This window comes from Rana temporaria, chromosome 7, assembly GCF_905171775.1.
Source record: "Rana temporaria chromosome 7, aRanTem1.1, whole genome shotgun sequence".
Lineage (NCBI taxonomy): Eukaryota > Metazoa > Chordata > Amphibia > Anura > Ranidae > Rana > Rana temporaria.
Genome location: NC_053495.1, coordinates 99,825,206 through 99,841,834, shown reverse-complemented (window position 1 = coordinate 99,841,834; position 16,629 = coordinate 99,825,206). Strand labels below are relative to the sequence as shown.

The window sequence follows — 16,629 nt, the reverse complement described above, 5'->3', positions numbered from 1 at the left end:
GGCCCCTTACTACAGGGGGCCCTCAAGGGCCCCCTGTATAGAGTGCATCGATAGGAGGAGCGGAGATGAGCTCCCCGATCCTAAGCCGAACTGTAATCGACAATGTGTGCGGGGAGCTCATCACATTGATTACAAAGCGAAAGCCGCGTGTGCTGTGCTCTTTGTCTCCCCCTACAGTGCAGTACCCGGCAGGAAGAGCTAAGGTAAAGAGCTGCCTTTTTTTATCTACTGCATGTGTGTTTATATGTGTGTTTGCATATGTGTGTGTGTGTGTGTGTGTTCATGTGCATGTATGTATGCATGTGTGTGTTCATGTGCATGTATGTATGCATGTGTGTGTGTTCATGTGCATTGTGCATATGTGGCTACATTTCAGGGGCACAGTGGCTGCGGTTGAGGGCACAGTGGCTGCGGTTGAGGGCACAGTGGCTGCGGTTGAGGGCACAGTAGCTGCGGTTGAGGGCACAGTGGCTGCGGTTGATGGGCACAGTGGCTGCGGTTGATGGGCACAGTGGCTGCGGTTGATGGGCACAGTGGCTGCGGTTGATGGGCACAGTGGCTGCGGTTGATGGGCACAGTGGCTGCGGTTGATGGGCACAGTGGCTGCGTTTGATGGGCACAGTGGCTGCGTTTGATGGGCACAGTGGCTGCGTTTGATGGGCACAGTGGCTGCGTTTGATGGGCACAGTGGCTGCGTTTGATGGGCACAGTGGCTGCGTTTGATGGGCACAGTGGCTGCGTTTGATGGGCACAGTGGCTGCGTTTGATGGGCACAGTGGCTGCGTTTGATGGGCACAGTGGCTGCGTTTGAGGACACAGTGGCTGTGGTTGATGGGCACAGTGGCTGCGTTTGAGGGCACAGTGACTGCGGTTGATGGGCACAGTTGCTACATTTGGGCACAGTGGCTGCGTTTTGATGGGCACAGTGGCTGCGTTTTGTTGGGCACAGTGGCTGCGTTTTGTTGGGCACACAGGCTGTGTTTTGTTGGGCACAGTGGCTGTAGTTGATGGGCACAGTGGCTGCAATTGTTTTTTTTTAAATAATTTTTCAGTTTGCTTGCGCCCCACCAAAAATTTTGAACACCAGCTCCTACTGGTTTTTATATAAGTGTGTGTATATGTGTATATGTATGTGTGTTTACATGACCCCCCTATATATGTACAATCAGAACCGATTTTTTTTTTGCTTGTTCATAGTACCAGCAAAAAAATGCTGTTCCGCTGAAAAGTGATCCATGCTCAGATCGCTTTTCAGAGGCATTTGACAGCCAGTAAAGATGCAATATGTTGCCTCCTGACCGCCTGTTTTAACCCCTTAAATGCATCATCACTATGCTGCAACTGCATGCAATGCACACAGTTGCAGGGTGGTTTCAGTGCAGCCCCATTCACCTAGGGGTATACTTCAAGGGTGCCCTGGCTGGAAAAATATTGAGAAATACTGGCATAGAGGAACCAATCTCTCCATTTTCCTCCTGCAGCCGCTGAATGCCTGCGAGAGGGAGAGAAAGAGAAGCAGGGGGAAATGGAGAAATTTGTTCCTTTTATATACAGCCACCCACTTGCAACCGGGTCCTGTTGTTCCGCCACCGGGCTCGGAGAAAAGAGCACTGTCTGGGGGGTTAGGGGGGCCCTTCATGGTTTCTTGCATCTGGGCCCTAAAGGTTCTAGTTACACCACTGGTATGGTGAGTGGTTGTAGTTTACCCAAAGCATTCTGAATTGGCTACAGTGGATTACCTAAATAGTTTAAAACTATAGATATTTTGGGTGTATTTTCTGACTCTTATGCAATGCATGTTCCACTAAATAAACCTAATGGTACTTCCTAATGTGAATTTCCCTCTCTAGAAATGGCCTGTCTTCATTTAGAAGGTGCATCCAATGCATGGGCGTCCGCTGAAATTTTTCCAGGGGGGGGGGGGGCATAATTTTGTGGTCACCAATGCTCAGCTTCATTGACAATGTCATGAAGGGGAGGGGCTTAGTCATTATCCCATAAAGCGCAGGCATGTGCCCATGATATGCAGCCTCACTGTGCTGATCAAATGTACAATACAGAGGGTGTACAGTATATGTATATAGAAGGGGTGGATGGTATTGGTATATAGAGGAAGGAAGGTGGGTATATACAGCTCTATATACAGGACAGATGATGTATATCTGCAGTCAGTGCTGATGGAAAAATATAGGAAGGAAGATGGGTGTATATAGCTGTATACAGGACAGATGATATGATCTTTCCTATATCTGGCACTGATCATACCTGTATGCACTCAGCTGTATATATGTCAGCCCCCCCCCCCCCCCCCCTGTACACAAACAGCCTTCTCCCTTCACTTGTACTCACAGTCCCCATTTGTAAGGTCACGGTGGTCTTCCTTCTCCCAAGTCCTGGTTCCACATGTCCATTTGAAAATACATTACAGGCATCAAAGCAAACACGAGGGTGCACATACAGGAAGCAGCCAGAGGTGTCAGTAAAGAGCTCTGTAAGCTCCGTGACACTGACCTTACAATAGCTGTGGAGCCGACTCACACAAACACAGAGAGAGTAAGCACAGCTACAGATGCAAGCATGGCAGACCCTTGCCGATTCCAGGGGGGGTCACTCGCCCCCCCTTAACCCTATGAGCGGACGCCCATGATCCAATGTTCAGTGCACAATGGATGATCTCCCTATGATTGCCTTTGAGGCACTATTTGGAACTGTTAGTCTGTCTCTCTATTTATTTTCTTTCACATTAAATGGGCATGCTTTTTATTCTTTGCATTCTTTGCCATTTTCACTAAAGGCAGATAAATACATTTCCCTTTACTTCCTGAAACTCTGTCTAGAACTTTGATTCTGCAACCTGGGACATGTGACAGGAACTTCCCAGGATGTAGCTGTAAAGGCCTGGTTAAATCACCAGTACCTTTATTCCACCAAGAAGTGGAAAAGCAGTAATTGTAAGTAAGAGCAAAACAGTTTAAAGTGGTACTAAATAAAAACAAGTCTTTACCTTAATGCATTAGGTAGAAATTTCCAGTTGTAGTATGCCCCCCCACAACTCCCTATATACTTACCTGAACCCTCTCTCAATCCAGCACTGTGCCTGCTTGCAGTGGTGCAGGGCCATTGGCTCCTGCTGCTTTCAATCAAATCCTGTGAGGAAAGAGCAGGAGGTGGGGCTGAGCAACGTTGTATGTGTATCTGGACTCGGCAGGGCTTGGGAGCGTGCCTGTACGTGTGGCACACAGCACGGGAGGAGCCAAGAGCGTCGGCAGGGAATCCAGAAGTGGAGGTTTGGAGCCGCCCTGTGCAATACACAGAGCAGATAAGTATACCGTGTTTAATTTAGGAAAAAAACATGAAACCTTTACAACTGATTTAACTAACGAATGTAAGATGTTTTCAAATCGGCATACAGAGCTGATGTGATTTTTAGTCAAAGATGGGAAAGGACCACTTTAACTATGTGATGCTGAAGTGAAAATTGATAAGCCTATATAATTTTTTAATGAAAGTGAGACCCCATAATTGTGCAAAAAATTTGTCCCCATGTATAGCCAGCAGATAATGTAATGTGAATGGGCAAAAATATGGTAAACGGCAATCTCCATGATGTTTGTATTTTTGGGGTTTTGAGGCAAATGTTATTATCTTTTAGGTACCTGTTATTGCAGTTTTAGGCTCTGGAGGTGGATTCCGTGCAATGGTTGGCTTCTCTGGAGTCATGAAAGCTCTGTTTGAATCAGGGGTCTTAGACTGTATAACGTACGTTGCTGGATTGTCTGGATCTACATGGTAAATTGCATGTACTTTTATTATTATTATTATTATTATTATTATTATTATTATTATTATTATTATTATTATTATGTGAAAAACAAGAGTGTATATAAAAGGCCTTCAATACACCACTCAGCGCCAATGAAAATACAAGTTGCTATTCAAAAACCAGATAACACAATGAAGTGTTAACATGGAGGAAAAAAATTGACAATAATGAAAAATAAAAATGGATGTATAAAAATACAATCCCTTTAAATAATCGCTTAAAAAAGGATAAGAATCTAAGCTGCTGTTTAAAATAAATGAGAAATCCAGTAAAAAGGTATACAATTGCTAGAGAACAGTACAACTGTGCCAGTCCTATACAAAAACAGCGCTAATGTTGGTAAATACTATGCGGCCAACTCCACAATGGCAGTTTTGGATAGATAATCAAGTGCAGAAATGTAGAACAGTGTCCATGGGTGATCCTAAAAAAATAGACAGCATGCACCTTCCACCGAAAATTCCTGGTCCACCTCGTGAGAACACACTCCTCCTCAGGGGTTTAAACTCACCAGAGCAAGTTAATAGCCAAGCAGTAAGCAGGGAATCAACATCAGATGGGATACTGCACTCGTCATCAGCCAGGGAGATACTATAATGCTGCAGGCTCCAACTCAGACAAATAGACAAGAACAAGCCAACATAGTGTAATTCCGTTTATTTGTAAACCTAAGAACCCCCACAGGGGCAAATCCGGCACCCGAACATCGATATACTAAAGCTTTCAGCCTGGCTCCTGAAATGTTACAAAACAAACGCCTGTCAAAGTGGTGAATATCTTAGCCAGTAGAAAAAAAGTCACATGGGCATTATACGAAAAGGTTCTAAAAAAGTTTGAAGATTGGTGCTCGGGAAAAAAGAAGGGCAAGGGAAAGAATTATTCCGTCCTTCTTAGACTTTCTACAAGAGGGCGCAGATAGGAATATATCGCACAACACCTTAAAGGTACAGGGGGCAGCCCTATCCTCCTTCCCTGATGTAAGGCTAGCAAAAGATGTGCTCATAAAGCGATTTATCATCTCGGTTAAAAAAATCAAAACCCACAAGTACTAAGTAATTCCCCTCATGGGACCTATCCGCAGTATTGAAGGGGTTACTTTACACTCCCTTTGAGCCTATAGACTTATTGTCAGACAAAACATTAACACTAAAACCGGTGGTATTTGTATCAGCAGGAAGAGTCAGCGAGGTTCAGGCACTGTCAATCCTGGAACCATAATGTACAATTCTGTTAGACAACATAATCCTCTCGACTGACCCAGCCTTTCTACCGAAAGTCCCCTCGGCATTCCACAGGTCTCAGAGCATTATTATACCCTCCCTTCCAGCTAACCTTCATAGCAACAAAAAGAAAAGTAATATGAGGCCGGATTCACACTGGTACGACACGACAGTCATACAACTTTCATCCTACTTTTGCTCTGCGACATCAGTCCTACATTGGTCCAACATCCATTCGACTTTCATGAACAGGATACTACTTTGATCTGACTTTGTGATCGTCTGACTTGTTTGTTTGACCAATCAAAACAATCCCAGTGTAGATAAATTCCTTTTACTGCTGCTGTAATCACAATGTCGGATGGTTAGGACAAGGCTCCTACTTCGAAGATATTCAATGGGCTGAAGTAGGATCAAAGTCGGACCAAAGTAGTGCAGGAACTTTTTTCAAAGTCTGACCGACTTGTGTAGGACCAGTTAAGATGGTTCTCATAGGGAAACATTGATTTTCATATGTCATGCGACAGTAGCTCCTACTGTCGGAGCGTTTGTCGTACCAGTGTGAACCCGGCCTCAATCTTTTTATGATGGTGGACATTGTTTCCTGTGGGAGTAGCCCTATTTCTCAGATGCTGCCCTGGAAGACTTCCCAGAAAAGGAGTTACCAGGTAACGAATTCAATTTTTTTCATAGATCAGCAATGCTGGTCACTACCATGGATAAATGGATATCTTGTAGCCTTTTCCTTGGGGGTAGTAAAGACAAGGTGTTTATTTTGCCTGCAGTCAATAAGCTTTTACAAGCGGTGCCCAACCTTTTGAAGATCAAGGGCCACTTAAGCGACTTGGTAACCGGTCGCGGGCCAAAATGAGCAGAGCAGCTGGATGGCAGCCCACTCTACTTTTTTTTGCGGATTGGATTGGAGATAGGCGTTTGTAAACACAAGTCCATTTACATCTGCCACTCCTTAGAGGTGAATGGATGGCTCGAGTGGGTCGGACTGACTGTGTGAAGGGGGCCTAAGGCTGCTTTCACACTGATGCTCTGTTTACCCGCACCAAGGGTTCAGCACAGTGCGCCTGTGGCTTTCCTTTAGGTTAGCTGCACTTTGCCATAGACTTCTATTATATCCTATAGATGTGGTGCACTTTCAGAAAGCACACAAAACTCACAGGTAATAGTCTATGGCTCAGTGCAGGTAACCCGCAGGTGCACTACTCTGCACCTGTGGATCAGATTGAAACCACTGCAGAACATATATTCCCATATATATATATATATATATATATATATATATATATATATATATATATATATATATATATATATATATATATATATATATATATATATATATATATATATATATATATATATATAATATTATGTGTGTGTGTGTGTGTGTGTGTATATATAATATATATATATATATGTGTGTGTGTATATATATATGTGTGTGTGTGTGTATATATATATATATATATACATACATACATACACTGTGATTTTAGTAATAAACGTAACTTTAATAACAGTATTCTATTTTATTACATCCCAGAGCAGGAGGTCGCGGGCCACATCAGAGGGCTCCGTGGGCCACTGGTTGGGCACCCCTGCCCTATACACTGTGCTGTATTTATGCATCATGCTGCCCTAGCACTCCTAAATAACACTCTTTTGTACAGGATCTGCCCTTTATGGCATATGAACTTGCTCTATATTCTGATCTATGTTTCAGTTGTACAGAACGCTGAACAAAACATAGGGATGTGAAACTAGGTTAAAGTGGATGTAAACCCCATTCATGAAATCTGGCCTATTGCACATACAGTGCCTTGAAAAAGCATTCATACCCCTTGAAAAAAAAAATTGGGGGGGGGGTATTTTATGTGATAGACAAATACAAAGTGACACATAATTGTGGAAGGGAAATCATAAATGGTTTTTCATTTTTTTTTTATAAATGCATATCTGAAAATGGTGGCATGCATTTGTATTCAGCCCCCGGGCCGTTACTGATGCCCATAACTAAAATCTAGTTGAACCAATTGCCTACAGATGTCTCGTAATTGGTAAATGGAGTCCATCTGTGTGTAATTTAATCTTGGTATAAAAACAGCTGTTCGGTGAAGCTCTCTGAGGTTTGTTAGAGAACCTTGATGAACAAATCGCATTATGAAGGCCAACAAACACACCAGACAGATCAGAGATAAAGTTGTGGAGAAGTTTAAAGCAGGGTTAGGTAATAAAAAATGATCCCAAGCTTTGAACATCTCACATAGCACTGTTCAATCCATCAGTCGAAAATGGAATAAGTATGGCACAACTGCAATCCTAACAAGACATGGCAGTACACATAAAATGATAGGCCGGGCAAGGAGAGCATTAATCGGAGAAGCAGCCAAGAGGTAACTCTGGAGGAGTTGCAGAGATCCACAGCTCAAGTGGGAGAATCTGTCCACAGGACAACTATTAATCGTGCACTCCACAAATCTGGCCTTTATGGAGGAGTGGTAAGAAGAAAGCCATTGTTGAAAGAAATCCATAAGAAGTCCCCTTTGCTGTTTGCGAGAAGCCATGTGGGGGACATGGCAAACATGTAGAAGAAGGTATTTTGGTCAAATGAGACAAAAATGTATCTTTTTAGCCTAAAAGCCAAATGCTATGTGTACACTGCATATCACCCTGAACACCCCATCCCCACGTAAAATCCCAATAAAATACATTTACATTTTTGGTTGTAACATGACAAAATGTGGAAAATTTCAAGGGGTATGCATACTTTTTCAAAGCACTGTATATCTGTAGTGTTTACCTATCTCTCTCCAAAGCCCCAAGTCCTGTGTATTTCTGCTGCTCTGTCCCTCTGTTATCAGCATTATGACTTTTGACAAGTTCTCTGTCACAGAAGATGAAAGCAGCTAGAAATTTGTGTCGAGGAGGTAACTTTGCGTCAGATAAGCAGGGAGCCTGTCTATTCACGGCACAGCTCTGCAAGTTGGGGGGGGGGGTGCCTTGCCTCCAATCGGCTCACACACAGTGTATGCCCAAACTCCCTTCCCACTGCTGAAACAGGAAGTAACATTTCTGACAGAATGTTCACTTTCTAAAGTCTAGAAAGCTGAAGACAGAAGATATACATGTAAAACTTGTGTAGGGAGATTTGTTTCATCTCTGTGTATCATCTAAGCTATTCACTTCACTGGGTATATGTGAGGGGTTTAGAACCACTTTAAGTGTATATGTGAATGTCACTATAACAGTATTTACATATACACCCCAAAATCTGAGGATTCTTGGCTAAAAGTAGTAGTTCAATTTGCAATACACTATATATTGATAGGGTTATATAATATTTACAAATGGCACACCAAACAGTATTTTCAAAACAATGTACAATATAAGGCCCCATGCACACTGGGCATTTTTTACAGCTGCTGTTTTGAGCAGTAAACTACCCAGGATTTTATCCTATGTGTCAATGCGCACACACAGGCTTTTATCAGCGTTTTTGGCAGAGGCGTTTTCAAGCTGGGGAAAAAACCTCAGCACTACCGCTTTTGAAGAGGAGTTTTTCAGCTGTAAAAATGCTAGAACGCTGTAAAACGCAGCTATCCGCTGTGCCGTCTAGGCACATTTTGAGCCTCAAGCTTTTGTAGTAATAGTTTTGCTATAAAAACACAAGCGCGGCAAAAAGCTAATGCAAATACTTGGCAAAACTTGCAGAATTCTACAGCTAACGTTACTAGCGCTTTTATAATGTCCAGTGTGCAAGAAGCCCAAGAATGGTGGGGTTACATTATATTTACAATTGCACACAAAAGCATATTGTAGTAGTGTGGTACCCCAAAAGCGTAATGACCCAGGATTCTCAACCAGGCAGATTGAGGGGCTCCAGGGTATTTGTTGGTTTGGGAGGAAACTTGCTTTTCAGGTTCCTCCTGTATTTACTAAAATCCACTTTGGGACCTGAAGCCCGGGGATTTCGTAGAGATCCGGGTGGGATGAAATCCCCAGTCCTGGGTTCAGGCTTTAAAGCTGATCAGCACACTGTGCAGGTGTGTGTGGGCCTGATAGGAGACTCAGGACCAGCATTCTGGGATCCACCCTCCCGAGGAGTCCAGGCTTGGAAGGGAGAATCGAGAGAGTGCAGTTGTGCACTGTAGTAGCTAGAGAAGCTAGAGGGTGCAGGTGTGCACTTTGAAACCCAGAGACCTAAATCTGAGGTTGCTGGCAGGCGTCAAGAGGGCTTCATGCTGGAGCCAGAGCAGTGGTGCTACTGCTGAAGAGAGCCAGGTGGCTCGGTATTTTCCTTTGCACGTGTAAGCCAGGAGGCTGAAGGTATCATTTTGTGTGGACAGTGAAAACCCCCTGCGTGGCAAGCCTGTGTTTGGATTTTCATTTTTTTGCCTTTTTAATAAAAGCGGGCCAACAAGCCCTTAAAGATAGTTCCTGACTGGCGTGAATCACTCAAAAACAGCTGTACCACGAGAGTTAATAACCCCCAACGTTGCAGCAAAACTTGCAGAATTCTACAGCTAACGCTACTAGCGCTTTTATAATGTCCAGTGTGCAAGAAGCCCAAGAATGGTGGGTTACATTTATATTTACAATTACATACAAAGGCATATTTACAATACAGTGTACAGTACAAGTATAGAGTTAGTTTACCTCTCAGCTTCAGGTCTGGTCATACTGAGTGTTTTTGTGTCCCAAGATAGAGTGCACAACTTTGTAAAAATTCCTTGTAGCCCCCTCTACTTTCTGTGCAGTGGCTAATAGTATGCTCTGTAATTGGTCACTATGCCAAGCAAATGTACACACGTCACAGCCTGGAGAATTACGTTGAATGTGTGGATGGGGATTCGGGTCATTTTTGTTTTAGTTTCCACTGGTTGAATAAAAAAAAATACTAATGTATGTGCTGCCTAACACCAATGGGTGATCCAACATGTGGAGAAACACAATGGTTTAAATATATTCCCAAATATATAGATTGAATATATCACACAAGTTTAGGGTGTGGTTCCTCATGGATTCAGCAATGGAACATACATGTAAAATAAATGATGTTGTACTTGCCTGCTCTGTGCAATGATATTGCACAGAGTGGTCTCCTACCGCCTCTTTGGCAACCCTCCACTGGCACTGTCTGCTCCTCCTTCCTCTTGGTGCCTCCTCAGCATGCCAGTTGCTAAGGAGGCACCCATACATGTATGCTTTTGAGCCGGGCTGTGTAGGTCCATAGACACACAGTGCTGGCAAGCCATCCCCCCAAATCCCTCCTTATAATAGTTTGACTGACAGCAACAGGAGCCCATTTCTCCCATGGACTCAGTGTCTCCTGTGAAACTAGGAAGTGAGAGGTGCAACGCTGCCGTTGGGACAGAGCTGGATCAATGACACAGGACCGGGAGGAGGCGAACGGGTACTGTGGCATTTTTTTAACTTAATGCAGGGAATGCATTAAGGAAAAAGACATTTTGACTTTGCCTTACCAAAGGCAAATAGGCTGTTCCCTTTTTAAAAATGGAATTTTCCCTTAGCTTTAATGAAGTGAAGCTCTGCTGACTTCTATTCAATCGTGCACAATTTTTATTTTATTTAATGTAATGGGGTATTCTTGCAAACTGAATTTTCACCACACTTACTAAGCTAAGAAAACTCCCTTGCAATGTGAAATTTCTCTTGCAAAGTGAACAGCCTATTAATTTCAGTAATTGAACGTCTAGTAATAGAGAATTAAGTGCTATAAGTGCAACAAAGAAAATTCATCCATATATACAAACTGTAAATATTTGCATTCATAAATGATAATCAAGTGTGTACAGATTTGGTACTTTCAAAGTGCCAAATATTCTGTGTAAAGCATTAAAAAAATTCAAATGTTCATTCAAAATGCCAAATCTCCAAATGTGGCATACATATGGTAAATGACCGAGGAATCGCAATTCCAAATACTGGTGGTGAAAAAGGTGCTCCACATGTGCTTATTGCAGTCCATAAGTATTCCAAGTGATCCCTTGTCCGTGCCCCACCATATATAATGATGAATGGATGTTTACCAGGTAAAGGGAGCCCAAAAAAAGTCTAACCACACATTGGTGGGCAACACCCCCCCCCCCCCCACTGTGGGTATGCAGGAAACACTCCCTTGACAGGTCCCGTATGTTGGATGTATCATTAAATGGTCACCCAATATCTGTACACTCTCTACTTGGCACTTTATTATCATCATTTATGAATGCATATGTTTACAGTTTTGAATAAATAGGTGAATTTTTTTATTTTATTTTTTTGCACCTATAGTACCTATTTTCATTCGTGTATGAGCACTACATAATTTTGGTTGTTTGAATATATATTTTTGTATGAGTATATTCACAGTGCAACACAAATGTTTGATCTGTTTTAGTATTGGGATGTGCAATACAGTGATTGCAGCTGTGTATTAAACGTTAATAACTGATTTTAGGGCCAGTTCACACCAGACGCAGTTCCGTACAGTTTTGTGTGCATTTTTTCTGCACTAAAAATGCACACAGTGTTTTCCATGTAGTCCAATGGCTCTAGTTGGCTCTAGTTCACACCATGCAGTCAGAAACTGACCAAAAACTGACTGTATGGTGTGAACCAGAGCCAACTAGAGCCATTGGAATACATGGAAAACACTGTGCATGCATTTTGTGCAGAAAAAAACAAACGGAACTGCGTCTGGTGTGAACTGGCCCCGAGATCACGACACTTAGCGCAGATTATCTGCTTTAGTAAGAGAGAATTGTATTCTTTACAAATAAACATGGCTAATGTTTGTATTTTTCAGTGATTTTGTTCAAACAGGCAGATAAATCGGCTAAATAAGGCCTCCCTGACCTGGTAATGAAATGTTTTTAATGATTTTACTTATTGGCACAAGTGGAATTGGAGATTAGGAAATTCTTATTTGTCCATCATGCTTTATCTCTAGGTATATGTCTACACTTTATTCTAATCCAGATTTTCCAAGCAAAGGACCAAAGGAAATAAACAAGGAGATTATGAAGAATGTCAGTCACAGTCCCCTACTTTTGCTGACACCACAAAAAGTGAAAAGCTACGTTGAAGCTTTGTGGAAAAAAAAAAGTGCTGGGCAGCCAGTTACATTTACAGATGTTTTTTCTATGCTTATTGGAGAGACACTTATTAGAGACGTAAGCATCTTCTTCTTTTTTTTTTTTTTTTTAATGATAATGCTTTCTGTAATTGGATTATTTTGTAAAAATATGCCAATGTGATTCTAAAAAGTGATTAATCAGCTATGCTGTTAACGATATTGAAAATGACCTGTTTCATGTGTTTGTACTAGAAGAAACCTATTACTAATCCTAAATTTTTTTTTTTTTAGAACCAAACAATGTGGAACATTGCTGTCATTCAAAATGTTGACCGATTTAAAAATCATTTATATCATTATGGTTAATCATTGTAGATAAATGTCACCATGTAACACTTTTATTTCACATGTTGTACTGTTTTGGCTCCTCGAAAATTTATAGTGCAGGATGTCACCTCAGGGCGAGGGTTTGTAAAGGGAAGTCTTAGCCAGTCATTTCTCACAGCTGCAGTTTACAGATTTCTACGTGTGCAAAAACTTGTATTCTTCTGGTATAGCGTAAGCTTTCAGGACATAAAAATAAGCTAATTTCCTCCACAGGACGAGAATGGTGCCAAAACATACAGTACACATACAAATCAAAGAATCTGGCTCTAGCAGCTAACAGTTGTAATTACATGCAGGGCTTCACATACACCTGTCACCTATTGAAAACTTTTGTTACACCAATAAAATAGTTTTATAATCCTTTTTTAGAGACCTGGAAGCCGCAAACCCTAGTATACACTCTAATACAAATGTTGACACATCCCTGAGGTGGAAACATCCGGCCTTGCCCCATCTTGCATCTTCAGATGGACTCCTCACAAGAATAGCTGGCCATTGGTACAGTGTGGGAGGGATGGCCAGCCCTTGACCCTGCAATTGTTGCACTTTACCCGGAAACATAGGTACTCTGTGGCACTGTAGAAAGTGTTTAAATGTTACTATACTAGAATGGCTAGCTATTGATACAGTGTGAGAGGGGTGGCCAACCTTTTGACCTTGAGTGTTGATGTATCCTGAAGCTTGGATCTTCTGCGCCACTGGACAAGACCTCCATAATTTTTTTCTATAGCCATTTTATTAGGGTTTAAAAGTTTTTCAATAAAATAGTTATTAATCCCATGTATTTAAAAATGTACATAGTTCTGCTGACTTCAGGGCTTACTGTGTGTCACATTTCCAGCCTGTCTTTGCTTAGTATTTCTCTTCCTTTAATATTCTTACTACTTCTATTTCTTCAACCTGATTTGAAGTTTCTTCAATGCCTTGCAAAATCCCATGGAGCTACCCCTGCATGCACACTCCCGGCTGATGCGTTGGCCATAGGTCCCTATGCAGCAGCTCTGAATCTGAACCTACCAAATTAAACCCTGACCCTGCTCCTTTTCCAATGTAGCAGATAGATGGGGCTTCCTAAGATCAGGTCTATGAGGATGGAACATTATATCAAGCATTAGATCAAAGGACATGCTAAATGTGAACTTGTTGACCAGAAGTAATGCTGAGTGATCTGGGGCCAAAACAGCAACAATCATCTGTGTGCTTTACTACATATGTAATTGGAAACCAAAGAAAATCATGGACTTTATAGGCACATGTATATAAATTTAATAAATGTATTGATCTACATTAGAAATGTTTGTATACAAAATGACAATTGAATAAAGTTACTTAGTCTATTTAAAATACCATTGGTCACAGACTAAATGCATCCCCATCATAGAACAGTGTTGCATGTATGCAACCTAGTGTGTCACAAAGTATACACAAAGACTCATATGTCCTCCAGAAATTGGGGTTTCACTTGTCCTCGATAAACCTCATAAGTTCCGCTCTACATGTTTCGCGACCTGGTCGCTTCTTCAGAAATTTTAACATTTCACAATTGCAATGTTGGAGTCAAAGCACTCAACCCCAAAGCCCACAGGGCACTCAACCCCACAGCCCACCCACCCAGCCGTAATAGGCTCACTTGCCAAATGTGGGGACACACAAGGTTTATATTTACTTTTAGGGCTACATGCCTCACTTGTGATAGGGTAATATTTCCTGAGAGGCCAAAAGGCTCAGTCCTAAGCTTGTGCCAATGTACAAAAAATGCAGCTACCGGGGAAAAAATTTAGGTCTCAGGTTGCAACACAGTATGTTTTAGCAGTGCCTGTCTAGGCTCGTTACTTTGGCCATCAGCTTCCACTGTAGTAGGAAGCAGTGGCGTATCTAGGGTACGGCAGCCATGGCAAATGCCATGGGGAGGGGGGCGGCAAAAAGCTACCCCCTGCACGAAAAAACACACCCGTCCTCCTGTGGCCGCCTCCTGCACTAATGTAGCTCCCGGCATCCCGGCTGAAGCGCGGCGCCGGCACAGCAATTGCTAATATTGCTACTTGGCCTGGGGAGGGGAGTGACAGGTGCCCCCATGATGGCCAATGGCTGGCCATTAGTGGCACAGTGGCTGTGTTTGATTGGCACAGTGGCTGCAATTGATTTTTTTTTTCAGTTTGTTTGCGCCGCCCCCCCAAAATTTTCAGCACCAGCCGCCAGTGGTCCCCAGTGTGCCTCTGTCCTCGTCACACTGTGTCCCTCTCTGTCCCTGGTTATCTGAAAGTTTTCAAATGTTTTGACAGGGGAGTTTCAGTGCTTGCCATAGGCGCCATTTTCACTAGATACGCCTCTGGTAGGAAGGAGAGGAGACTGCTTTACTACATAGAATTTTTTGGGGGGGAATGCCTAAATGGGAGAAGTAAAATATATGTTGGATTGTAATGCTACTTTGGTGTTTCAAATTGTATAATGTATTGTCTTGTGGGATTTGCTGTCTTCCTGCTATAGGAAGGCCTAACATTATAGGACCATTCTGATTTCACAAAGTTTTTTTTCTACATAAAACAGACACATTTTTATATATTTCCTGTGGTACCACTTGTAGGTAAAACCTGATTATCACTGTACCATCATACTTGCATTTAAACAATGATGCAGTAATGCCAAGAATTTGAGAATACATTAGACCGGATTTATGAGGAATTTTCCAGTTCATAAGTGTGATTTACATTTTTAATAAAGCCCAGGCCCTTTTAAAGATGGTTGCATCCTTTAAGAAAACAAATTTGCACCGCTAAAATGGTTTCCTGGCTGGCAAAAAAAAGTTATTTGGCAGTGAGAGAAAGCAGAGCAAGAGAACGCTTCAGCTCCAGTGCAGATAGAAGTTGTATGACTTGTGACTTTAGCAAAATAGTTGGAAATTTCTGAAAGGCTTCCAGTGTTCTATGTTTCCCTGGTGATGCTTGTAACAAACGTTATTTACTTGGTTAATGCTATAACTTTAGAATTTTAGGCTTTGATTAGAAGTAAGCAACTTGTGGGTAAAATGTAAGTTTTGATCCAATTTACTGTTCATTTGGGTTCTGTTTCGGGAGGTTCTAGAGAAAATGCAGCATGGTTAGGGAGAATTGAGAATAGTAAATACTGTTTGACGTTTTGAGACCCATATAAAAGTTTTAATGACTTTTATTATAATCCCTATGTGGCATATAAACTGGCAGTATAAGAATGCATGTTGTCCCTGTCAGGTCATGCTTCAAAATGGGACTGCTTTAAACAATTGCAGAAAGTGAAGACAATACACTAATAAATTGTCAGCTGAATAGCTCCATGGAAAAAGGCAACCTATGTTAATGATTTACAATATCCGTAATAGCTAAGAAGCTGCTGAATAGTCAGAAGTAGGTAAAAAAATCTTTCCTGGGCCACACCAATTTAGAGACATTTAAAGAATAAGATTGCTACATTTTTTAATCTTGCCAAACTTGACATTAGAATAACAGTTATTTATGTGTACTCTAACTTTTTGTATTACATCAGAAATAATCCAGCATACTGCAGCCTAAATTCTGGAATTTATTTGAAAAAAAAAGCTTTAATCACTTGCCGACCGCTGCACACACATATATGTCGGCAGAATGGCTCGTACAGGCATGTCCCTTTTTTAAATGTGCCGCCACGCGCCCCGTGAGCTCTATGTACGCCGGTAGCACGTGATCGTGAGTTGGAGCTGCAGAACGGGGAGATGCCTATGTAAACAAGGCATTTCACTGTTCTGCCTTGTGACATCACAGGAATCTACTGCTCCCTGTGATCGGGAGCAGTGATTGTTGTCATGTCAGTGGTAGCCCTCCCCCCCACAGTTAGAATGACTCCCTGGGACACACTTAACCCCTTGATCACCCCCTAGTGTTTTTAACCCCTTCCCTGCCAGTGTCATTTTTACAGCAATCAGTGGCTATTTATACCACTGATCGCGTATAAATGACAATGGTCCCAAAATGGTGTCAAAAGTGATGGATGTGTCTGTCATAATGTCGCTTTCCTGATAAAAATCGCAGATCGCCACCATTACTTGTAAAAAAAAAAAAAAGAATAATAAAAATGGCATAAATCTATCACCTATT

At 42.0% G+C, this 16,629-nt stretch overlaps 1 protein-coding gene across 3 annotated transcripts in view; it reads left to right on the top strand.

Moving 5' to 3' along the window:
* The window catches only part of PLA2G4A (phospholipase A2 group IVA), a 227,098-nt gene that overhangs the window by 108,000 nt on the left and 102,469 nt on the right, over nucleotides 1-16,629 (top strand). For all 3 annotated transcript variants that reach the window (XM_040359755.1, XM_040359754.1, XM_040359753.1), the window contains 2 exons: nucleotides 3,653-3,789; nucleotides 12,011-12,233. In XM_040359755.1, coding sequence (XP_040215689.1) covers nucleotides 3,653-3,789; nucleotides 12,011-12,233 — 360 coding nt within the window. The remainder of the gene's footprint in view (nucleotides 1-3,652; nucleotides 3,790-12,010; nucleotides 12,234-16,629) is intronic.